This window comes from Nerophis lumbriciformis, linkage group LG14, assembly GCF_033978685.3.
Source record: "Nerophis lumbriciformis linkage group LG14, RoL_Nlum_v2.1, whole genome shotgun sequence".
NCBI lineage: Eukaryota > Metazoa > Chordata > Actinopteri > Syngnathiformes > Syngnathidae > Nerophis > Nerophis lumbriciformis.
Genome location: NC_084561.2, coordinates 8,173,383 through 8,199,036, shown reverse-complemented (window position 1 = coordinate 8,199,036; position 25,654 = coordinate 8,173,383). Strand labels below are relative to the sequence as shown.

Below are 25,654 nucleotides of genomic sequence, written 5' to 3'. Positions count from 1 at the left end.
TGTCAATATAAACAAGCTGCAGATCACTTACGTCTCCAAGGCAGAAGCTTGTATCCAGTAACCAGAAAGTATCCAGTAACAAACGTGTCTGCATCATTCAACTGCGCAAAATTTTGTGAAATCTTGCTAAAAAAAAAAATGCACTTCTTTTTAATAAAAGAAAATCCAGACGGTTAATAATAAACAGGTTGGTGTTTTCCATGCCTGCAATGTTATATTTTGGACTAGTTTCACTCGATCAAGCCTTTTTCTAACATTCCACACTAATAAAAAATAATATTGATAAATGCATGTGCGACGATTCGTACTGATATCGTATCGGATTACTGTCAGTATCAGCCGATACGCAAGTTGTATCATGACACCCCTAGTAACTAAATACATCAACATAAAGCAGTGTATTGTAAAATAATTACAAAAAACATTGTATTGATTTTTATTACACACAGTTGTTCAGGAAAAAAGTCAGTAGTGCAAAATAACAAAAAAGTAACAATGTAACAATGTAGAAATAAAAATGTTGACCACATTAAAAAAATTACTTTCATTTGTTTATCTGAATATTGACCAGAGTTGCATGTTTAATATTACTTTACATGTCTATTCATTAAAAAAAAAAATTATAATAATATATATATATACATACATACATACATATATACATACATGCACACATACTTAAGAGTACACATACATATATATACATGTATGTATACATACATACATGCACACATACTTAAGAATATATATATATGTACCACATATATATATATATATATATATATATATATATATATATATATATATATATATATATACTCTATTCATTAAAAAATATATATATATATGTTTATACGTTTATATATAAAATATATATATGTTTATATACATATATATATATATGTATATGTATATATATATGTGTGTGTATATATGTATATATATGTATATATGTATGTATATATATATACATGTATATATATGTATATGTGTATGTGTGTATATATGTGTATATATATGTGTATAATATATATATATATATATATATATATACATATTTGTATATATATATGTATATATTTATATGTGTATGTATATGTAATATATATATATATATATAATTTTTTATTTTTTATTTTTTATTTTTTTTAATGAATAGAGAATATATATAAATGTGGTATATATATATATATTCTTAAGTATGTGTGCATGTATGTATACATGTGTATATATATGTATGTATATATATATATATACTCTTAAGTATGTGTGCATGTATGTATGTATACATGTATATATATGTATGTATATATATATATATACATACATACATACATGCACACATACTTAAGAGTGTATATATATATATATATATATATATATATATATAGACATATATATATATATATATTCTCTCTCTCTCTCTCTCTCTCTCTCTCTATATATATATATATATATATATATATATATATATATATATATATATATTCTGAAGTATGTGTGCATATATATATATGTGTGTATATATAACAATTTAAATGTATTTTTTATGAATAGACATGTACAGTAATATTAAACATGTATTTGTGGTCAATATACAGATAAACAATTTTTTTTGCTAATTATATATATTTTCAAATATACGGTCGTGACTTTTTTTTATTGCAGCAGCTGCATAATGACCATTATATCAGTGCAATGTCAATACAGGTGGTGAGTGTGCCATACACTCACTTACGCATCATTTGCCCATCCATTGCTAACTATCGATATTTAGATCGTTACGCCCACTCCTAATGCAGACGGGAAAAATTTAGGACACCCTCGGCTGTCGATAAGTCCGGCTCGTGTCCCTGCAAATACAGTTTTTCCTCGATGGCGGCCGTGTTTTTCCACTATTACACTTCTAATTTTACAGACGTGTGTTTGTCAGTCCCCTCGAGGTGTGCACCACATTGTGGGTGATTCAGCTAAACACTTACAAGTCAATTTGACTTACAAGGTTGAACTTTAGGTTTAATAACAGCGCCACCATGTGGTGTGTTTGTCAAGAAAATAATACTAATAGCCCAGGCGACACAGCAGGAGTGCTTGTTGTGATAAATGTTTAACCTTTCGGTTGAGGAGAAGAAACGTTACGACAAGGCTGCGGGTACCATGCAGGGAAAATGCTTCTTGGGGAGCCATTGTGTTTTTTTTACATCTTTTATGCTACATATCTTCCTAGGAACTAGCATCCTCTGCAGTGGAAATGTGAATTTGTAATAATGGCTTTCAAGTTTTTTTTAACACAAAAGAGCCAGAAGGTACTGTAACTTGGGAGCAAGGACTTTGACTTGGTAAACTGTGCTCTCCTTGTTCAATGTCAACAATAAATACTAATAATTATTAAAAAATATATAAACAAGTGCCTAATTAAGTAATATGTGCAAGGCTAAAAAGAAAAAGCAAGATGATGTGAACATGAGTGATAACATTCACAGTAGTGTTGTCCCGATACCAATATTTTAGTACCAGTATCGGTACCAAAATGTATTTTGATAGTTTTCGATACTTTTCGGTCCTTTTCTTTAAAAACGGGACCACATAAAATATCATTATTGGCTTTATTTTAACAAAAAATCGTAAGGTACATTAAACATATGTTTCTTATTGCAATTTTGAATAGTGAACATACAAGACAACTTGTCTTTTAGTAGTAAGTAAACAAAGACTCCTAATTTGTCTGCTGACATATGCAGTAACATATTGTGTCATTTATACACCTATTATTTTGTCAACATTATGAGGGACAAGCTGTAAAAAAAAAAATAGTATTAATCCACTTGTACATTTACTGTTAATATCTGCCTATTTTCTCTTTTAACATGTTCTATCTACACTTCTGTTGAAATGTAATAATCACTTATTCTTCTGTTGTTTGATACTTTACATTTGTTTTGGATGATACCACAAATTTAGGTATCGATCCGATACCAAGTAGTTATAGGATCATACATTGGTCATATTCAAAGTCCTCATGTGTCCAGGCACGTACACTATATTACCAAAAGTATTTGGCCACCCATCCAAATGATGAGAATCAGGTGTCCTAATCACTAAGCCCGGGCACAGGTGTATAAAATCAAGCACTTAGGCATAGAGCATACTTGCCAACCTTGAGACCTCCGATTTCGGGAGGTGGGGGGAGGTGGTGGGGGTGGGCGTGGTCGGGGTGGGACGGGGGCGTGGTTGGGGGCGTGGCTAAAAGGGGAGGAGTATATTTACAGCTAGAATTCACCAAGTCAAGTATTTCCTATATATATATATATATATATAGGAAATACTTGACGTTCAGTGATATCTAGTTATATATATATATATATATATAAATAAATGATAAATGGGTTGTACTTGTATAGCGCTTTTCTACCTTCAAGGTACTCAAAGCGCTTTGACACTACTTCCACATTTACCCATTCACACACACATTCACACCTGATGGAGGGAGCTGCCATGCAAGGCGCTAACCAGCACCCATCAGGAGCAAGGGTGAAGTGTCTTGCTCAGGACACAACGGACATGACGAGGTTGGTACTAGGTGGGGATTGAACCAGGGACCCTCGGGTCGCGCACGGCCATTCTTCCACTGCGCCACGCCGTCCCTATATATATATATATATATATATATTTTATTATATATGTATATATATATATATATTATATATATATATATATATATATATATATGTCTTAATAAGGTTATCCAAAAAATAGTGCTCGATACCGTAGTAGAGCGCAATATATGTATGTGTGGGGGAAAAAAAAAATCACAAGACTATTTCATCTCTACAGGCCTGTTTCATGAGGGGGGTACCCTCAATCGTCAGGAGATTTGACGATTGAGGGTACCCCCCTCATGAAACAGGCCTGTAGAGATGAAATAGTCTTGTGATTTTTTTTTCCCCACACATACATATATATATATATATATATATATATATATATATATATATATATATATATAAAATAAATACTTGAATTTCAGTGTTCATTTATTTACACATATACACACACATATAACACTCATCTACTCATTGTTGAGTTAAGGTTTGAATTGTCCATCCTTGTTCTATTCTCTGTCACTATTTTTCAAACCATGCTGAACACCCTCTCTGAGCATTGATGTGTGGCATGCACAAAAGTGCTTTCATCAAATGCACTAGATGGCAGTATTGTCCTGTTTAAGAGTGTCACAACATTGCTGTTTACGGCAGACGAACTGCTTTACGGTAGACGAAAACGTGACTGCTGTTGTTGTGTGTTGTTGCCACGCTGGGAGGACGTTAATGAAACTGCCTAACAATAAACCCACATAAGAAACCAAGAACTCGCCCTCCATCATTCTATAGTTATAACGTGATTGGGCAGGTACGCTTTTTTATATTGTGGAGGACCTGAGTCCGCCTGAATTTCGGGAGATTTTCGGGAGAAAATTTGTCCCGGGAGGTTTTCGGGAGAGGCGCTGAATTTCGGGAGTCTCCCGGAAAATCCGGGAGGGTTGGCAAGTATGGCATAGAGACTGTTTCTACAAACATTTGTGAGAGAATGGGCCGCTTTCAGTGATTTCCAGCGTGGAACTGTCATAGGATGCCACCTGTGCAACAAATCCAGTCGTGAAATTTCCTCGTTCCTCAATATTCTAAAGTCAACTAAGAAAATGGAAGAGTTTGGGAACAACAGCAACTCAGCCACCAAGTAGTAGGCCGCGTAAACTGACTTCACTTGTTATGTTTTTTTGCTTTGGAAAATGTTACTGTGAGCAAGTTGCAAACTTTAAGTTTGCTAGGGGAAAAAAAATGCTCACTATAACATGAGTCAAGTAGCAAAATATATTTTCTCTGAGGTGAGTACATCAAAAGATGTGTTTGAAATGCTAACATGCTAACATTAGCATGCATCAAGTACCCAAATATGACAAATGTATATCTACAAAATTAGCTAATAATAAATAAATAGCTAGCGTACTAAGGTTAGCATGCTAAAAGTTGAAGTTGAAGTATCACTGATAGTCACACACACACTCAGTGGCCTAGTGGTTAGAGAGTCCGCCCTGAAATTGGTAGGTTGTGAGTTCAAACCCCGGCCGAGTCATACCAAAGACTATAAAAAATGGGACCCATTACCTCCCTGCTTGGCTCTCAGCATCAAGGGTTGGAATTGGGGGTTGAATCACCAAAAATGACTCCCGGGCGCGGCCACCGCCGCTGCTCACTGCTCCCCTCACCTCCCAGGAGGTGAACAAGGGGAAGGGTCAAATGCAGAGGACAAATTTCACCACACCTAGTGTGTGTGTGACAATCATTAGTACTTTAACGTTAACTTAACTTTAACTGGTGTGGTAAAATTACCCTCTGCATTTGACCCGTGCCTTTGTTCCACCCCCTGGGAGGTGAGGGGATCAGTGAGCAGCAGCAGTGGCCGCGCCCGGGAATCATTTTTGGTGATTCAACCCCCAATTCCAACCCTTGATGCTGAGTGCCAAGCAGGGAGGTAATGGGTCTTATTTTTATAGTCTTTGGTATGACTCGGCCGGGGTTTGAACTCACAACCTACCGATCTCAGGGTGGACACCCTAACCACTAGGCCACTACAGCTCATTTTGTAGGTACTGTATACACTTCAGTCGTATTTGGGTTCTTGATGCATGCTAACGTTAGCATGCTAGCATTTCAAACACATCTTTCGTGCTCGGGAATCATTTTGGTGATTTAATCCCCAAGGTATCGTTAGTCAGGTGACAACATATTTGACACTGAGGTCCATACCTAGTGTGCCGTGAGATACAGTCTGGTGTGCCGTGAGAGATTGTCTAATTTCACCTATTTGGGTTAAAAATAGTTTTTGCAAACCAGTAATTATAGTCTGCAAATGATGTGTTGTTGTTGAGTGTCGGTGCTGTCTAGAGCTCGGCAGAGTAACCGTGTAATACTCTTCCATATCAGTAGGTGGCAGCCGGTAGCTAATTGCTTTGTAGATGTCGGAAACAGCGGTAGGCAGTGTGCAGGTAAATAGGTATCTAATGCTTAAACCAAAAATAAACAAAAGGTGAGTGCCCCTAAGAAAAGGCATTGAAGCTTAGGGAAGGCTATGCAGAACCAAACTAAAACTGAACTGGCTACAAAGTAAACAAAAACAGAATGCTGGACGACAGCAAAGACTTACTGTGGAGCAAAGACAATCTACATCCGAACATGACTTGACAATCAACGATGTCCCCACAAAGAAGGATAAAAACAACTGAAATATTCTTGATTGCTAAAACAAAGTAGATGCGGGAAATATCGCTCAAAGGAAGACATGAAACTGCTACAGGAAAATACCAAATAAAGAGAAAAAGCCACCAAAATAGGAGCGCAAGACAAGATCTTAAACACTTCACACAGGAAAACAGAAAAAAAACTCCAAATAAATCAGGGCGTGATGTGACAGGTGGTGACAGTACACCTACTTTGAGACAAGAGCTATAGTGATGCATGCTTGGTTATGCTTTAAAGTCATATCCAACGACTTTTTACTGTCAACTGAGATTCGTTTTTTAATGATTTCTGCTTTCCGCATTTTTTCAACGCAAAAAATGTGCCTTGGCTCAAAAAAAAGGTTGAAAAACACTGCTCTATATGACCATGAATGTTCTCCAGAGCTCCTTTTAAAGCCCAGTTGTCTGTCAAACTGGTCCAGTCGCCCATACTTGAAATGATCACGGACAAATCCTTACACAGGAAAGTGAGATGAACTTTCATCTCCTCCTCAAAAAGGTACGCTGCCGATGCAAAGAGCTTTTATTCCCCAACTTGTAATCCTGCTTCAATCAGCTCTTTTTTTTTTTTTCTTCTCCCCCTTTTTCCCCGTGTAAGGATAAGCTGGGCATTTACGGCTCTCACCCCCCCCCCCCCACTCTAATTAATATGCAGCAGATAAGCACTTGTAAGACTAAATTCATGCCTTTGACCTTCTCGGATTTCCACCAAAGTGTTGACGGCCACCGCAAGTTCACCACGAGTGGAAAGCGTTTTCTCTCTGGAGTTTCCGAGCACTTCCAAGCTTTTTTTTTGTTGTTGTTGTTCGTCTGCCGGAGAGCTTTCATTTGGACGCCCCCTACCTCCCTCTCCCTTTCCCCCCGCCACCCGCCACCCGCCCTCTCCCTCAAATTGTCTTTTGACTTTCGTTCAGCGGTGTCTGCTTCGTAATTGGCCCTAATTGCTTAATTACAATTTCAAATGAACAATCCTGTAGGTCAGAGCGGGTTCGTAATTGAAGCATCAATCACAGCGGGGGGTCTGGGCAACTGTCCCCCTTTGATTGGCAGGGCATTGTCGTCGACGTGGACGCGACATTGCACGCTCGTTATTTACGTGACCGCCTCGTGACTGTCCTTCACGCAACGCCGTGAAGAAGTCCACCTCGGGACAAAATCTTTTTTTGGGTTTTTTTTTTTTCTCCTGTGAGGAACTTGCATGCTAAATATTCACATCGGCACTATAAACTTTCACTAATGGAGTTTTACGGCACGTTTAATTTGCAGAAGTACACTCACATATCAAATAATAATAATAATAATAGATTTTATTTGTAAAAAGCACTTTACATTAAGCAAGCAACCTCAAAGTGCTACAGTGTATTGAAAAAAATATATAATAATAAAAAGATAATAAAAAATAAATAAAAAATTAAAGCTGCAAGCAGCGATGGACGGGACCGACTTTGACGGCACATAAAATCCAAACCGGAGCAGTAATTAAAACTCTTTCGTCAACTTTTAATCAGAAGGGTACAATCTCTCTCCTGTGCTAGTTTGAAGCCGACACGACAAACGAGGCGATAATGTTTAAAAAAAAGGTGACTGTTTTTAACCCAACTTTTATTTTGAAGGGGGAATTGCAAACTTCCTGTTGATTTTTTGCTGGGGGTTCTCAATGAATGAAATGTAGGTCTCTCTTAGACCTACGTAGAAGTTTTTGTTTCATGTCTCTACGACATTCCTACTGGAAGTTACAGGCAGTTTTGTCTGTTTTCTTCCAAGAGCAGCTTTGTCTGTTTTATTCCTAGGGGACGCTAGAGCGCAATTTTGAGTTTTGGGGTTTGCTTTTTTTTTTTGTTATTAGATCGCAATTATCGTCAATCCTGATGTGTGTGTCCAGTTTGGTGAGTTTTGAAGCATGTTAAGGGGGTCAAATTACAGCTCAAAAAGGCAAAAGTGACTGTTTTTAGGAACTTTTTGTTTTGAAAGGGGAATTGCCAACTTCCTGTTGATTTTTGCTGAAAGATGTCATTAAATGAAATCTAGGTCTAAGTGAGTGTTTCATGTCTCTATGACATTCCTACTGGAAGTTACAGGCAGTTTTGTCTGTTTTTTTCCTAGGGAGCGCGACAGCACAATTTTGAGTTTTGGGGTTTGGTTTTTTGATTAGATTGCAATTATCGCCAGTCCTGATGTGTGTGTCAAATTTGGTGAGTTTTGAAGCATGTTAAGGGGGTAAAATTACAGCTCAAAGAGGCGGCCGGTATAATAATAATAATAAAACCTTACAATTACAATAGGGTCCTCTGTCCCAAAGGGACATTGCGGTCCCTAAATAACAACTAGAACAGCCTAATAGCTAGAACTAGTATGCATATATCTATAAAAAAGTTTTTTTAATAAGAAGGGTTTTTAAGCCTATTTTAAAAGCATCCACAGTCTGCCGTACCCTCAGGTGGTCAGGGAGAGCGTTCCACAGACTGGGAGCGGCAGAGCAGAAAGCCCGGTCTCCCATAGTTCGTAGCTTTGTCCTCGGAGGTTGGAGGAGGTTAGCCTGTCCGGAGCGGAGGTGTCGTGTGGAGGATTTTGGGGTGAGTAGTTCTTTGAGGTAGAGGGGGGGCATTTCCATGGAGGCACTGGTGGGTTAGTAGGGAGACTTTGTTTTCAATCCTGAGTGGAACAGGAAGCCAGTGAAGGGATTTGAGAATTGGTGTATGTTCTGGATGTTCTTGCTTGGGATCCCGACAAGAAGTGCGTTGCAGTAGTCTTTTTGTAATGTACAGGGGGAGTAGACGGCACAGACAGCAAGGGGCATGGTTTTTAAGCTCTATGTTTTATTATGTATATACAATATATATATATATATATATATATATATATATATATATATATATATATATATATATATATATATATACTATATTGGCAAAAGTATTTGGCCACCCATCCAAATGATGAGAATCAGGTGTCTTAATCACTTGGCCCGGTGTATCAAATCAAGCACTTAGACATGGAGACTGTTTCTACAAACATTTGTGAAAGAATGGGCCGCTCTCATTGATTTTCAGCGTGGAACTGTCATAGGATAATCCAGTCGTGAAATTTCCTCGCTCCTAAATATTCCAAAGTCAACTTTATTATAAGAAAAGTGAAGAGTTTGGGAACAACAGCAACTCAGCCACCAAGTGGTAGGCCACGTAAACTGACAGAGAGGGGTCAGCGGATGCTAAAGCGCATAGTGCAAAGACTTTCTACCCAGTCAGTTGCTACAGAGCTCCAAACTACATGTGACCTTCCAGTTAGCCCACGTACAGTACGCAGAGAGCTTCATGGAATGGGTTTCCACGGCCGAGCAGCTAATCTAAGCCATACATCAGCAAGTCCAATGAAGAGCGTGGGATGCAGTGGTGTAAAAGCACGTTGCCACTGGACTCTAGAGCAGTGGAGACTAGGGATGTCCCGATCCAGGTTTTTGCACTTCCGATCCGATACCGATATTGTTTTTGCACTTCCGATCCGATACCGATACTGACCGATACCGATACTGGCCTATCCGAGCATGTATTAAAGTTTAAAGTTATTTAGCCTACTTAGTTGTCAGAATCATGTTGAAAAGGGTTTTAGTACTCTTGATAACAACTAGCCAGCTGAATTAGGGGAGTTTGAATAATACACAATGGTTGGTAACAAGAAACTGACCTGTTTATTCAAGGATAAACACAAAATAGACAAAATTATGCATGACAAACAGAAATGGCATCATTGAAACTAGGGCTGGGCGATATGGCCTTTTTTTAATATTGCGATATTTTAAGGCCATATTGCGATACACGATATATATCTCGATATTTTGCCTCAGCCTTGAATGAACACTTGATGCATATAATCACAGCAGTATGATGATTCTATGTGTCTACATTAAAACATTCTTCTTCATACTGCATTAATATATGCTACTTTTAAACTTTCATGCAGAGAAGGAAATCACAACTATACTCATACGGTGTTGATGTGGAAATGTTTGCCTCGGCATTTTGATGGTGTGGACGTGTGGCACCGAATTTAGATAAGCGTCTCGACAGACGTTACAATATTTGAACAATGATGACGAAAACTGTTTTCTCTGTCGTGTCCGTGTGTCCAAAATTGTTATGCGCTTATTTTTTTATTTGATTTTGTGCGTGGCATAGATTTGCCGTGCGCAGAGAACGCTTAAACAGTGCGCAATTGCACCTTAGAGGGAGCGTTGCTAGCACGGCTGCGCTAGCATCACAGCTAACGTTAGCCATGCTGCTACCTCTCTGCTCGGGGAGGGCGTATACGGATGTGACGTATGACGTGACAGTATGTGACGTATGTAAGAAGTTGCGCTTGCTGTCTGTGAGAGGGAGACACAGAAAAGAGTGAGAAGAGCCTGTCGTGTAATGCCAGCAGCTAAAAGCAACTGCGTGAGAATCCACAGACCTGTGGATGTGTTGAAGGTGTGCTGGAAAATGCGGAACGGAAATTAGGGAACAGCAGAAAAGTGGAATGTATTATTTAGATAGGTGCGTTGGAAAACACGGACCGGAGTTTTTTTAAAAACTGGATCTGGATCGGCATTTTCCCATGCCTTGCCGATACGCATTTTTTGGCAAATATCGGCGGCCGATCCGATCCAAATAACGGATCGGGACATCCCTAGTGGAGACTCCTTCTCTGGACTGATGAATCACGCTTTTCCATCTGGCAATCTAATGGACCAGTCTGGGTTTGGAGGTTTTCATTCTGCATAGCCTTCCCTAAGCTTCAATGCCTTTTCTTAGAGGCACTCACCTTTTTGTTTATTTTTGTTTTAAGAATTAGACACCTTTTTACCTGCATGCTGCCTCCCGCTGTTTTTGACATCGACAAAGCAATTAGCTACCGGCTGCCACCTACTGATATGGAAGAGTATTACACGGTTACTCTGCCGAGCTCTAGACAGTACCGACACTCAACAACAACACATCATTTGCAGACTATAATTACTGGTTTGTGAAAAAAATTTTGAACCCAAATAGGTAAAATTACATAACCTCCCACGGCACACTAGTGTTGACAAACAATGCAATAGAGGACCTTCGATTTGTTGACGCAATTGTTAGCTATTTATTTACGATTTCGAACAAAAAAAGCCTTGCATGTGTTGTTGTCTTACATAAGTATTGTGAATGATTAAAGTTAAAAGTTAAAGTACCAATGATTGTCACACACACACTAGGTGTGGCGAGATTATTCTCTGCATTTGACCCATCACCCTTGATCACCCCCTGGGAGGTGAGGGGAGCAGTGGGCAGCAGCGGTGGCCGCGCCCGGGAATCATTTTGGTGATTTAACCCCCAATTCCAACCCTTGATGCTGAGTGCCAAGCAGGGAGGTAATGGGTCCCATTTTTTATAGTCTTTGGTATGACTCGGCCGGGGTTTGAACTCACAACCTACCGATCTCAGGGCGGACACTCTAACCACTAGGCCACTGAGACAGCTACTACATATTTCCAGTATGACTGATCTAATAATATGGTCAGAGTGCAGAAGCGTTTCGACACACTGCAAAAAGTCAGTGTTCGAAAACAAGTTAAAAAAAAATTACAAAAATTAGGGGTATTTTATTTGAACTAAGCATTTATCTGCCAATAGAACAAGAAAATTTGGCTTGTCAAGACTTTCCAAAACAAGTAAAATTAGCTTACCGGTACCTCAATGAACCCAAAAATACCTTAAAATAAGTATATTCTCACTAATAACAAGTGCACTTTTCTTGGTAGAAAAAAAAAAGACCTTTTTGCTCAATATGTTGAAAAATATTCTTAAATGCGTCATGTCTGTGTAATCATGTTTTGTTTTGTTTAGTTATTGGACTCTTTAGTTTCTGGCTTTTCACTCCCTTGTCTTGTTTCCATAGTTACCCATTAGTTTCACCTGTTCCACGTTTGGAACAGGTGAAAAACAAGAGTGCACAATGAGTGCACTCTTGTTTGTCACCATAGCAACCCATTAGTTTTCACCGGTCACGTCACGCACCTGTTTCACGTTTTGAGTCACGCACCTGTTTTCACTAATCATGTCACTAGTATTTAAGTTCATTGTTTTCAGTTTGTCGTTCTGGCGACATCATACCCGTCACTCTGTTTACCTCTGCGTACTTCATGCCCTGTCCAAGTAAGTTTTTTCGATTCATGCCACAGTTAGCAACTTTTGTTCATGTCCTTAGTTTTTTGCCCACGTGCAAGTATTGGTTTCATTTGTCAAGTTTGTACTTCCGCCTTGTGCGCTCCTTTAGTTTGTTCTTTTTGTTATAGTAAAATTAAATATGTCTTCACCTTCACGCCATGTCTGGTCCAAATGTTCATTTGCACCACGGGAGAACAAACCACGCCATAGTCCAAGTCTTGACAAAATGAAGTAAATGCTAGTGCCATTATCTTGACATAATGATATGCGCTCGGCATTACATTTCTTGAAACCAGCAAACTAATACTAAAAACTAGTTTATTGTTCTTAATGGAAAGGCAGCAAGGCAAGCGCTTGTTACTCTCGGGGTTTTCTATGCCGTTCAAGCAAATTATATTGTCTAAAAATGCATTTTTCCATTGATAACATGACATCATCGCGCCAAGTGCGTGCTCTTTCAGTCAACTAATGCGCGTATATACAGCCCGGCCCTCGGCCTAATTTTTTTAATTGTAATTTTGGGGAATCTATCTGAATGTGCATGAACTATTTCTGTTCAAAATTGTTTGAAATGTTAAATGTTTAAATATTAACTGTCAGTTTACTGTACTGTGCCAACTGTACTACTACAGTATATGAGTACCTATTTTCTATTGTTTCATTGAAAATAAAAGAGCAAAGATTTGGCTGTCATCTGTTTTAATTATGAGACACAATTGTGTCAAAGTCATGATTTTTTTTTTTTCATGCTTGAAATAAGAAATGTTTACTTTAAAAAAGTAGTTTTATACTTGTGAGTGTTGATGACACAGCTTTGCAACAGTTGATATTCTAGTTTCAAGCATGTTTTACTCAATATAGGTCATCAAATCTCAGCAACAAGCTGTAATATCTTACTGACATCATTTAGGACCAAAACACTTAAAACAAGTAAAAGACTCTCGCATAAAATCTGCTTAGTGAGAAGAATTATCTTATCAGACAGAAAATAAGCAAATATCACCCTTATTTGAGATATTTCATCTTACTTAGATTTCAGTTTTTGCAGTGTAGTGACGTAGAATCTACGGAAAATGCTGAAGAATGGCTGACAGAATTAGTGGAATTTTTGTGATGTTCAGACGGTATTTTTACACGCTTTGCGGATTGTAGATACAATATGGTTTAATGCATACAACGAAACGCAATTAAGCGTACAAAGTCAACTTGTTTTTCCACTTTACTGCTACTTTAATCTGGGTTTTTTTCGTTCGATTATACAAGTTTTATGATGGTGACAAGCCAAAATCGAGATGAGAAAATTCGATGAATTGCCCCAGCCCTACTGTCTTCCACTTGGAAACGGGGGAAGGTTTCCAAGGCAGCAGATAATAGTGGCTGGCTGTGATTGAAAAAGGGATCAACATTGCACTAGAGCAGCATTTTACCACCATTTTCACATCACTCCCTCGTCGCCGAGACGGTTTCTTGGTATCATCTTGTCTTGTCTTAAAAAGCTCAATAAAAGGCGCAATGGACTGATGGGATGAATCTAAAAGCAAACAGTTTGTTCACACTCTGGAGGACACTTTTGCACGCTTTGCTTTCAAAAAAAAGGCTCAAACAGTCAGTTAAACAAACACCACTGAGATTACATCGTTTGGATTTACACTGAATTAGTCATTTTACTCTAGATTTGTACTCATATTCAATAATTAAATCCAATCTGCTTACAGTTTAACAGGTCTAATCTTGGTCAAATGACAAAGTGTTCATCACAAAGATGATTAGTTATCAAACACCTAAACCAGCATGTACAACACGGCAGACAAGGCTGAGGTCAGGCTGACTAGATCACGAAGCAAAACAAGAGCACATTGAAAACGGAGGAAGAATACATTTAGATACAATTATGAATCATATTTTTTGCGCTTAGGAAATTGCTCCATGACTTTTTGCGTCCGACTCTTTGTGATTGTTTAAAATTACTGTCACAAGTGGTGGAAAAGTGTACTGCAACTATGAATTGTCCATGCAAAGTATGGCAAATGTGTATATATATATATATATATATACATCTATGTATATATATATATATATATATATATATATATATATATATATATATATATATATATATATATATATATATATATATATATATTGTATGTATATATATATATACACTGTATATATATGTATATATATACATACATACATACATACATAAATATATACATATATTCATATGTATAGATGTTCTTATTATTCATATACATATATGTACATATACATACACATATATACATATATATATATATATATATATATATATATATATATATGTATACATGTGTGTATATATATGTATATATGTATATGTGTGTATATATATATATATGTATATATGTATATGTGTATATATATGTATATCTATATATCAGTGACGTGCGGTGAGGTTGATGGCTGGTGAGGCACTGACTTCATCACAGTCAGATTTACAAACATATGAACCCTAAAGAGTATCTTATTCACCATTTGATTGGCAGCAGTTAACGGGTTATGTTTAAAAGCTCATACCAGCTTGGAATTGGGGGTTAAATCACCAAAAATTATTCCCGGGCGCAGCACCGCTACTGCCCACTGCTCCCCTCACCTCCCAGGGGGTGAACAAGGGGATGGGTCAAATGCAGAGGACAAATTTCATTACACCTAGTGTGTGTGTGACAATCATTGGTACTTTAACTTTAACTTTAACTTTACACATACAAACTGTAGCACACAAAAAAGCACATTTAATAAAAAAAACGTTATTATGGTCTTACCTTTACTAAGTTATAAATGAAGTCCATTCGCCGCTGTTGTGCTGGATTAATGCACCTCCTAACGGGAGTGTTATATCAACTAAAGCCCTCACTTCAACTTTCCACGTGCAAGATTGAATCTATTTAAAAAAGTGTAACCGAGGGTTTATAAATGTCGCCTATACTGTATGAAACTACAAAATAACAAACACGGAGGCTCCAGTTTACACGAGGACCACTTTATTTACCTTCTTTCAAAAACTTCCGCTCCACTACAACATGTCATCACTTCCGCTCTTGGCGCCTTCAAAATAAGAGCTCAAGGCATATACTGTATAACAGCGCATAACAGGAACTTAACATCACAAAGAGGAAAGCCCATAAAAATAGGTTACAAAAGTTATTTAATAAGAAGCCAAAAAATGCAAAAACAATAATGTTCGTGTTGGAGGAGTTGTGAATTAGGTACACCTGCAGTCTGCAGGTGTACCTAATATTGTGGCCCTGCAGTCATTCACAACTCCTCCAACACGAACATTATTGTTTTTGCACTTTTTGGCTTCTTATGAAATAACTTTTTTAAATAGATTCAATCTTGCACGTGGAAAGTTTAAGTGTGGGCTTTAGTTGATATAACACTCCCGTCAGGGGTTGCCGTGCATTCTACGGCGGGGGTGCAGGAGGCGAGCCTCAGCCAGTGCGTCTTTTGCAGCCGTTTTATGATCGCTCAGCACAATAAATACGTTACACACATACAGTTGACAAAATACACAGTACATTATATACCTCAGCTAACTAAACTATGGAAATGTATAATATAATTCATATAGCAATACGGTCTCACTGCACAGCAGGCCAGCAGTTAGCCGAGTCCACTAAGTACATGTCGCAGTACCACTAAGTACATGTCGCAGTACCACTAACTACATGTCGCATTACCACTAAGTACATGTCGCAGTACCGCTAAGTACATGTCGCAGTACCACTAAGTACATGTCGCAGTACCACTAAGTACATGTCGCAGTACCACTAAGTACATGTCGCAGTACCACTAAGTACATGTCGCAGTACAACTAAGTACATGTCGCAGTACCACTAAGTACATGTCGCAGTACTACTAAGTACATGTCGCAGTACCACTAAGTACATGTCGCAGTACAACTAAGTACATGTCGCAGTACCACTAAGTACATGTCGCAGTACCACTAAGTACATGTCCCAGTACCACTAAGTACGTGTCGCAGTACCACTAAGTACGTGTCGCAGTAGCACTAAGTACGTGTCGTAGTACCACTAAGTACATGTCGCAGTACCACTAAGTACATGTCGCAGTACCACTAAGTACGTGTCGCAGTACCACTAAGTACGTGTCGCAGTACCACTAAGTACGTGTCGCAGTAGCACTAAGTACATGTCGCAGTAGCACTAAGTACATGTCGCAGTAGCACTAAGTACATGTCGCAGTAGCACTAAGTACGTGTCGCAGTACCACTAAGTACATGTCGCAGTACCACTAAGTACATGTCGCAGTAGCACTAAGTACGTGTCGCAGTACCACTAAGTACATGTCGCAGTACCACTAAGTATGTGTCGCAGTAGCACTAAGTACATGTCGCAGTACCACTAAGTACATGTTATTTGAAATCATCTCATCTCCATAATGAGCCACTTGGGCTGCTCGTCCTTCCTCCTCCGTCTCACCTTCACGTCTCCTCTCCTCCTCCTCCTCCTCCATCCGGCCTTCGCAGCCTCTATGGGTTTTTGTTTTTTTTGGGTGGGGGGAAACCGTGTGATGCACAACCCCGACCCCATCCACCCCCCGTCCAGGCCCGGGACCGTTTGTTTGAGAGTCCCCTCAGCGCTGCTCGCCGCTTTAATGGAGCTGGATGGGCGGCTGTCTCTTTTATAGCGGCCCGTCTCCCTCACTTTTATCTCTTTGTCTCTTTATGTTATCTTCTCCCCGCATTTACTTCCTTCCTTGCTTCTTTCTTTTTTCTTTTTTTTTGTACATTTTCTTTTCCTTTCCTCCTGCTCCTCCTCCTCCACCCGGCCTCCTTCTCTCCTCTGGGGCTCCATCCATCAGGTTGTCGGGGGCTGCTAGTGGCCGACTCCCAGCCACCATATTTCACCGCCAGCCAGCCAAGCAGCTGACAGCACAGCCACCGCCAGGAAATTGCTTTGGCTGTGAGCGGAATTTCAAACGCGGGGCGCTCTGCATCACCCGGCCCGCCCAAGAACTGCACTTTCTCTCTCTTGTGTCCTGTCACTCTCTCTCCCCACACACACACACACACACACCCCGTTTTCTTCTTCTCCTGTTGGTTTTCATGCACTTCTTTCCCCTTCTTCCTCCCGTGGCCGCATGTTTCCTCTCCGTGTTTTAGCTGTTCCGCCTCTCTGCCTCCTTCCACCCTCTCTTCTGCAAACACAGGCAATAAAGCGAGCTGCTGAATGCGTGATGAGCGGTGGAGCGAGGTAGAGGCAGAGGTAGAGGTAGAGGAGGAGGAAGAGGACCGTGTGGGTGTATGAGCGCTCGTGTTTTAGCCTGCACTCCCGCCCTTGTCACAAGTAGTTGAAGACGCAGCTTTTTAGAGTGTTTGTGTGTTTTCCTCACACACTTGCAACACTAAGATTTTTTTAAATTTTTTTAATTTTTTTTAAATCAATACAGGTGCTCAAGCTTTTTCCAGAATTTTGCAATTTTTTTAATTCTCAAAAAAAAAAAAAAAAGCTAAAATCTGGCTGTAGTCCATCGCCACTTAGAAGTTTGTTTATTATTTTTTTAACCACTTAAGGCCCAAGCTGTTTGTTTACATGTTTTTTTTGTTCTCTTTGCTCAGGGGTCGGCAACCCGCGGCTCCGGAGCCGCATGCGGCTCTTTGATCACTCTGATGCGGCTCAGCAGCTAACTTGCTGAACCCCCCAATTTTCCCGTGAGACTTCCGGATTTCAGTGCCTCGCGCAGAAAACTCCCGGGATTAATATTCACCGATTTTCACCCTTACAGCTATAATAAGGGCGTGCCATGATGGTACAACATTCGGCGCCCTCTACAATCTGTATTAACAGCGTACCAGCCCAACACTTGTTTTACAATATACATCTGCTGCTTGCACACGTACGTGACAGCAAGGCATACTTGGTCAACAGCCACACAGGTTACACTGACGGTGACCATATAAAACAACTTTAACACTCTTACTAATAATGCGCCACACTTTGAACCAAAACCAAACAAGAATGACAAACACATTTCGGGAGAACATCTGTACCTTAACACAACATAAACACAACAGAACAAACACCCAGAATCCCATGCAGCCCTGACTCTTCCGGGCTACATTATACACCCCTGCTACCACCAAACCCCGCCCCCACCCCAACCCTGCTCCATCACACATCAACCCCCGCCCCCTCTGTGCGTCCATTGAGGTGGGCGGGGTTTGGTAGCAGGGGTGTATAATGTATCCCGGAAAAGTTAGGGCTGCATGGGATTCTGGGTATTTGTCCTGTTGTGTTTATGTTGTGTTACGTTGCAGATGTTCTCCCGAAATGTGTTTGTCATTCTTGTTTGGTGTGGTTTCACAGTGTGGCGCATTATTAGTAAGAGTGTTAAAGATTTTTTTATACCGCCACCGTCAGTGTAACCTGTGTGGTTGTTGAGCAAGTATACATTGCTGACACCTACGTGAGCAAGCGGAAGCCCCATACAAGGTGTGGCTGATCAGGCACGCTGGTCGTAGTGGGTGCTATATGCTGTACCATCACGGCACGCACGACGCTGACAAGCGCCATTCATTTAAAACCCGCTTTTAAACCGGCGTGCCGCACCAGCTTTCAAATTCCATATAAAGGTGTGGGCAGCGTGTCTGAGACCCCTGGTTTATACATAACACAAAGTAAAATAAAGACTTTGTATGCAGTGTTGTATCATTTAAAATTCCAAAAAATGTTTGCGGCTCCCATTGTTGTCTATAATTTGTGAAACTGGTCAAAATGGCTCTTTGATTGGTAAAGGTTGCCGACCCCTGTCTTTGCTATTTGGGCTTATAGGACCCTAATTAGAATCAAAACTAAAAATCATCTTTTGATATGATGTACTTAGTCCATAAGTACACAAACGTGTACTTCATGTGTAGTGACATGCACATTTTTATTTTAACACTTTTTTTTCCAAATTACGTTGTACATTATACTCTTCTGACACCACCAGATGGCAGTATAAGTGTACATATGTCGGCATAAGACCCCAATTTTGGAAATAAGAGCTAAAAGGTGCTGTCCACGCATGTGGCCACTGAGCCTTTAGAGCAGTGGTTCTTAACCTTGTTGGAGGTACCGAACCCCAGCAGTTTCATATGCGCATTCACCGAACCCTTCTTTAGTGAAAAATAAAATGTTTTTTTTTTTTTCAAATTCAAGACAAAGTTATATGTTTTTGGTAACACTTTAGTATGGGGAACATATTCTAAGTAACAAAGACTTAATTTAGAGCAGGGGTCGGCAACCTTTACTAGTCAAAGAGACATTTTGACCAGTTTCACAAATTAAAGATAACCATGGGAGCCACAAAAAATTTTTGAAATTTAAAATGAAATAACACTGCATAATAAGTTTTTTTTCTTTGCTTTGTGCTATGTATAAACCAGGTGTCTCAGACACGCTGCCCATACCTTAATATGAAATTTGAATGCTGGTGCGGCACGCGGGTTTTATTTGAATGGCGCTTATCAGCGTCATGCGTGCCGTGATGATACAGCATATAGCACCCACTACAACCAGCGTGCCTGATCAGCCACACCTTGTCTGGGGCTTCCGCTTGCTCACATAGGTGACAGCAAGGCATACTTGGTCAACAACCACACAGGTTACACTGACGGTGTCGGTATAAAAAAAAAAAAACTTTAACACTCTTACTAATAATGCGCCACACTGTGAACCCACACTAAACAAGAATGACAAACACATTTCAGGAGAACATCTGCACCGTAATACAACATAAACACAACAGGACAAATACCCAGAATCCCATGCAGCCCTAACTCTTCCGGGCTACATTATACACCCCCGCTACCAAACCCCGCCCACCTCAACGGATGCACAGAGGGGGGGGTTGATGTGTGAGGGAGCAGGGTTGGGGTGGGGGCGGGGTTTGGTGGTAGCAGGGGTGTATAATGTAGCCCGGAAGAGTCAGGGCTGCATGGGATTCTGGGTATTTATTCTATGTTGTGTTAAGGTGCAGATGTTCTCTCGAAATGTGTTTGTCATTCTTGTTTGGTTTTGGTTCAAAGTGTGGTGCATTATTAGTAAGAGTGTTAAAGTTGTTTTATATGGTCACCGTCAGTGTAATCTGTGTGGCTGTTGACCAAGTATGTCTTGCTGTCACTTGCGTGTGCAAGCAGAAGATGCATATATCAAGAGGCTGGCCTGGCACGCTGTTAATACAGATTGTAGAGGGTGCTAAATACTGTACCATCATGGTACGCCCTTATTATAGCTGTAAGGGTGAAAATCTGAGAATATTAATCCCGGGAGTTTTCTGCAAGAGGCACTGAAATACGGAAGTCTCCCGGGAAAATCGGGGGGGTCGGCAAGTAAGCTGCTGAGCCGCATCAGAGTGATCAAAGAGCCGCATGCGGCTCCGGAGCCACGGGTTGCCGACCCCTGATTTAGAGTTATTTGATTAGGGCCAGGGTTAGGGTTATAATAAGGCCATGCCGAATAAAGCATTAATAAATACTTAATAATGACTATCCATCCATCCATCCATCTTCTTCCGCTTATCCGAGGTCGGGTCGCGGGGGCAGCAGCTTAAGCAGGGAAGCCCAGACTTTCCTCTCCCCAGCCACTTCGTCCAGCTCCTCCCGGGGGATCCCGAGGCGTTCCCAGGCCAGCCGGGAGACATAGTCTTCCCAACGTGTCCTGGGTCTTCCCCGTGGCCTCCTACCGGTCGGACGTGCCCGAAACACCTTCCTAGGGAGGCGTTCGGGTGGCATCCTGACCAGATGCCCGAACCACCTCATCTGGCTCCTCTCGATGTGGAGGAGCAGCGGCTTTACTTTGAGCTCCCCCCGGATGACAGAGCTTCTCACCCTATCTCTAAGGGAGAGCCCCGCAACCCGGCGGAGGAAACTCATTTCGGCCGCTTGTACCCGTGATCTTGTCCTTTCGGTCATAACCCAAAGCTCATGACCATAGGTGAGGATGGGAACGTAGATCGACCGGTAAATTGAGAGCTTTGCCTTCCGGCTCAGCTCCTTCTTCACCACAACGGATGGATACAGCGTCCGCATTACTGAAGATGCCGCACCGATCCGCCTGTCGATCTCACGATCCACTCTTCCCCCACTCGTGAACAAGACTCCGAGGTACTTGAACTCCTCCATTTGGGGCAAGATCTCCTCCCCAACCCGGAGATGGCACTCCACCCTTTTCCGGGAGAGAACCATGGACTCGGACTTGGAGGTGCTGATTCTCATCCCAGTCGCTTCACACTCTGCTGCGAACCGATCCAGTGAGAGCTGAAGATCTTGGCCGGAGGAAGCCATCAGGACCACATCATCTGCAAATAGCAGAGACCTAATCCTGCAGCCACCAAACCAGATCCCCTCAACGCCTTGACTGCGCCTAGAAATTCTGTCCATAAAGGTTATGAACAGAATCGGTGACAAAGGGCAGCCTTGGCGGAGTCCAACCCTCACTGGAAACGTGTCCGACTTACTGCCGGCAATGCGGACCAAGCTCTGACACTGATCATACAGGGAGCGGACTGCCACAATAAGACAGTCCGTTACCCCATACTCTCTGAGCACTCCCCACAGGACTTCCCGGGGTACACGGTCGAATGCCTTCTCCAAGTCCACAAAGCACATTGACTGATTGGGCAAACTCCCATGCACCCTCAAGGACCCTGCCGAGAGTATAGAGCTGGTCCACAGTTCCACGACCAGGACGAAAACCACACTGTTCCTCCTGAATCCGAGGTTCGACTATCCGGCGTAGCCTCCTCTCCAGTACACCTGAATAGACCTTACCGGGAAGGCTGAGGAGTGTGATCCCACGATAGTTGGAACACACCCTCCGGTTCCCCTTCTTAAAGAGAGGAACCACCACACAATGACTAGTTAAGAGCCAATATGTTACTAATTTGCATGTTAATAAGCAACTAATTAATGGTGAATATGTTCCCCATACTAAAATGTTACCATGTTTTTTTACTGGTGCACAAAATGAACCGTGCATGAACATCACCTTGTTCAAACAACAAAACCAACACAGTGCATAAACTCACAACAAATTAAACACCTGCAAATCAGTCTGACTTCTGCTGTTGCCGTATCCGTAATACGCCGATAGGGAGAAGTTTGTATTTACACGATGAGTCGGGTGTGTCTTGACCTCCGCCGAACCCCTGAGCCCGACTCACCGAACCCCTAGGGTTCCATCGAACCCAGGTTAAGAACCATTGCTTTAGAGGTTAATGCTTATTTTACGGACTTTTGGTCTAAATCAGGGATGTCAAACGTAAGGCCTAGGTCACACTGAGGGTGGCCGTATAAACAACTTTAGCACTGTTACAAATATGTGCCACACTGTGAACCCACACCAAACAAGAATAACAAACACATTTCGGGAGAACATCCGCACCGTAACACAACATAAACATAACAGAACAAATACCCAGAACCCCTCGTAGCACTAACTCTTCAGGGACGCTACAATATACACCCCCCGCTACCCCCTACCTATAATCCCCCCACCTCAACCCCACCCCCCCAACCCCGCCCACCTCAACCTCCTCATGCTCTCTCAGGGAGAGCATGTCCCAAATTCCAAGCTGCTGTTTTGAGGCATGTTAAAAAAAATAATACACTTTGTGACTTCAATAATAAATATGGCAGTGCCATGTTGGCACTTTTTTCCATAACTTGAGTTGATTTATTTTGGAAAACCTTGTTACATTGTTTAATGCATCCAGCGGGGCATCACAACAAAATTACCGTAGGCATAATAATGTGTTCATTCCACCACTGTATATATCGGTTGATATCGGAATCGGTAATTAAGAGTTGGACAATATCGGAATATCGGATATCGGCAAAAAAGCCATTTTCGGACATCGCTAAAAAAAAACTCGAAGTTTTTTGTTGTTTTTTTTAATCAATACATGTCCTATGCTGAAATAATAATTTGCAACAGGTGCACAAGCTTTTGCAAGAATTTTGCAATTTTTTTGTTTTGCAAAAAAAAAAAAAAATGCTAAAAACTGGCTGTAGTCCATCGCCACTTAGAAGTTTGTTTATTGTTTTTTAATGCTTATTTTACGAATGTGGAGGGAGGTGTGGCCAGCGCGCCTGCAGGAGCAAAGGTCACCGCCTCTGTCTATGGTGGGCATACTTGCCAACCCTCCCGATTTTCCCGGGAGACTCCCGAATTTCAGTGCCCCTCCCGAAAATCTCCCGGGGCAACCATTCTCCCGTATTTCTCCCGATTTCCACCCGGACAACAATATCGGGGGCGTGCCTTAAAGGCACTGCCTTTAACGTCCTCTCTCACCTGAAAAGGAGATTATATATCTAATTATATATATAACCAAGGTGAAATTAGATAATCTTCTACGGCACAGTGGTTGAAAAACACTGCATTAAGACACCTTTTCTTTGAACTGTTTTACGACCTTTTCTTTGAACTGTTTTGTAACCAAAGGCGATGGCTGTTTATGACCCCCCCTCCCTTAAAAACAGCTGTTGCCATGTAATCAGGTAAAGTCCAAATAAAAGAGGAGGCATACAATCTTTCGTCAGAGCGTGGGACGACACTGTACCCTGTCTACGCGTTTCTCCTCAATTGGGCTAAATTGAATTCTGTCTCTGTTTAATTCCTTGCTTCTTGTCTTGTTTAATAGATGTCATCAGTGTTTGAACCTGACAGATCTTTTTTTCTCCACATTTTTTTCTGGGGATAAAACCTCACCTTATAGTGGTGTGGAGGAGAAGAATGCAGACCCGGTACTTATGTGGTGTTTTTTTGTTGTTTTTTTAAACAAATGTCGGCCATCTTCCCAAGAGCTTTGACAACCTTAAAGTCACGTCCGCTGTTGTGTTCCCCCACCAGAGCGTCAACTTGGAGTTCTACATCGACGTCCACGCCCACTCCACCATGCTGAACGGCTTCATGTACGGCAACGTTTTCGAGGACGAGGAGCGCGTCCAAAGGCAGGCCGTCTTCCCCCGACTGCTGTGCAACAACGCCGCCGACTTCTCCTTCGTGAGTCTTTGTGCAAACGTCATGAAGAAGATTGTTTACCAATAATATTAGCGCGACAATATGCATCCCGTAACAAAATGAAAATGTAACCGTTCATCTATTCATTTTTACAAGCCTTTTTATTTTTTAATGATATACATTAATAATTATAATTATTCAGGTTTTTTTTATATTGCAGTTTTTGCATTCAAACCTCGGTTTTCATTCGTAATCCATTAGAAAAAGTTAAAAAAAAATCCTTAAAATCCATAACAAAACACATTTTATGGAGAATATGGAGAATAATTAGTTTTACATGTGTAAAACAATGTAAATTATTATTGAAAATGATAAATGCACATTTAACACCACTTTTATTTTCATTGAAAACCAACATCTTAACATCTTTGTTTTGTCAACAATATTAGCTTCCTTCTTCCTCCAATTTCACACTTTGCTTCTAACCCGAATTCAGAAGCGTTTCTCCTCTTCTTCATCAGAGTGCTGGCACTCGCAACTTTCTCTGGCCCCATGGTGGATTATTTTGCTGACGTAATTTATTTATTTATTTTTTTTAAACTACATAGTCACCATTGATTGACTAATTGAGACTTTTATTAGTAGATTGCACAATACAGTACATATTCCGTACAATTGACCACTAAATGGTAACACCCGAATAAGTTTTTCAACTTGTTTAAAGTCGGGGTCCACTTAAATAACAAATCGGTTAGTGTTTTTCACACCTACCATTGATCATTTCATTTTATCAAGCCTTTTCTAACATTCCATAATACAAAATAATAAAAGTGTTTATGATACGTGCTGATATCGTATCGGTATTGGCCAATACTTGTGTGTGACTACAGTATCAATATTATGCTGGAGGTGGAAAAGATTGATCAGGACACTTCTAGTTGTAACTATTTTATATGTAACAATCGCCTCAGAAAAAAAGTGGCTCTCCAAGTACCACCATAATGACCAACATTAAAATTCAATAGCATACTAGGCCTAAGTATTCATTAAAAACTATTTAACCTTTGTGCAACGTTCATATTGTTGTTACTCAGCCAGCGTTTGTGGATCTGATGGACCCGTTGCATTTTGTGTCTTTTAATGCCTCACAATCAAACACTTTTATGTTAAAA

At 40.5% G+C, this 25,654-nt stretch overlaps 1 protein-coding gene across 1 annotated transcript in view; it reads left to right on the top strand.

Moving 5' to 3' along the window:
• agbl4 (AGBL carboxypeptidase 4) overlaps positions 1 to 25,654 on the top strand; it is a 1,010,561-nt gene that overhangs the window by 936,152 nt on the left and 48,755 nt on the right. Inside the window, exon 10 of the mRNA XM_061976109.2 lies at positions 24,372 to 24,524. Coding sequence (XP_061832093.2) covers positions 24,372 to 24,524 — 153 coding nt within the window. The remainder of the gene's footprint in view (positions 1 to 24,371; positions 24,525 to 25,654) is intronic.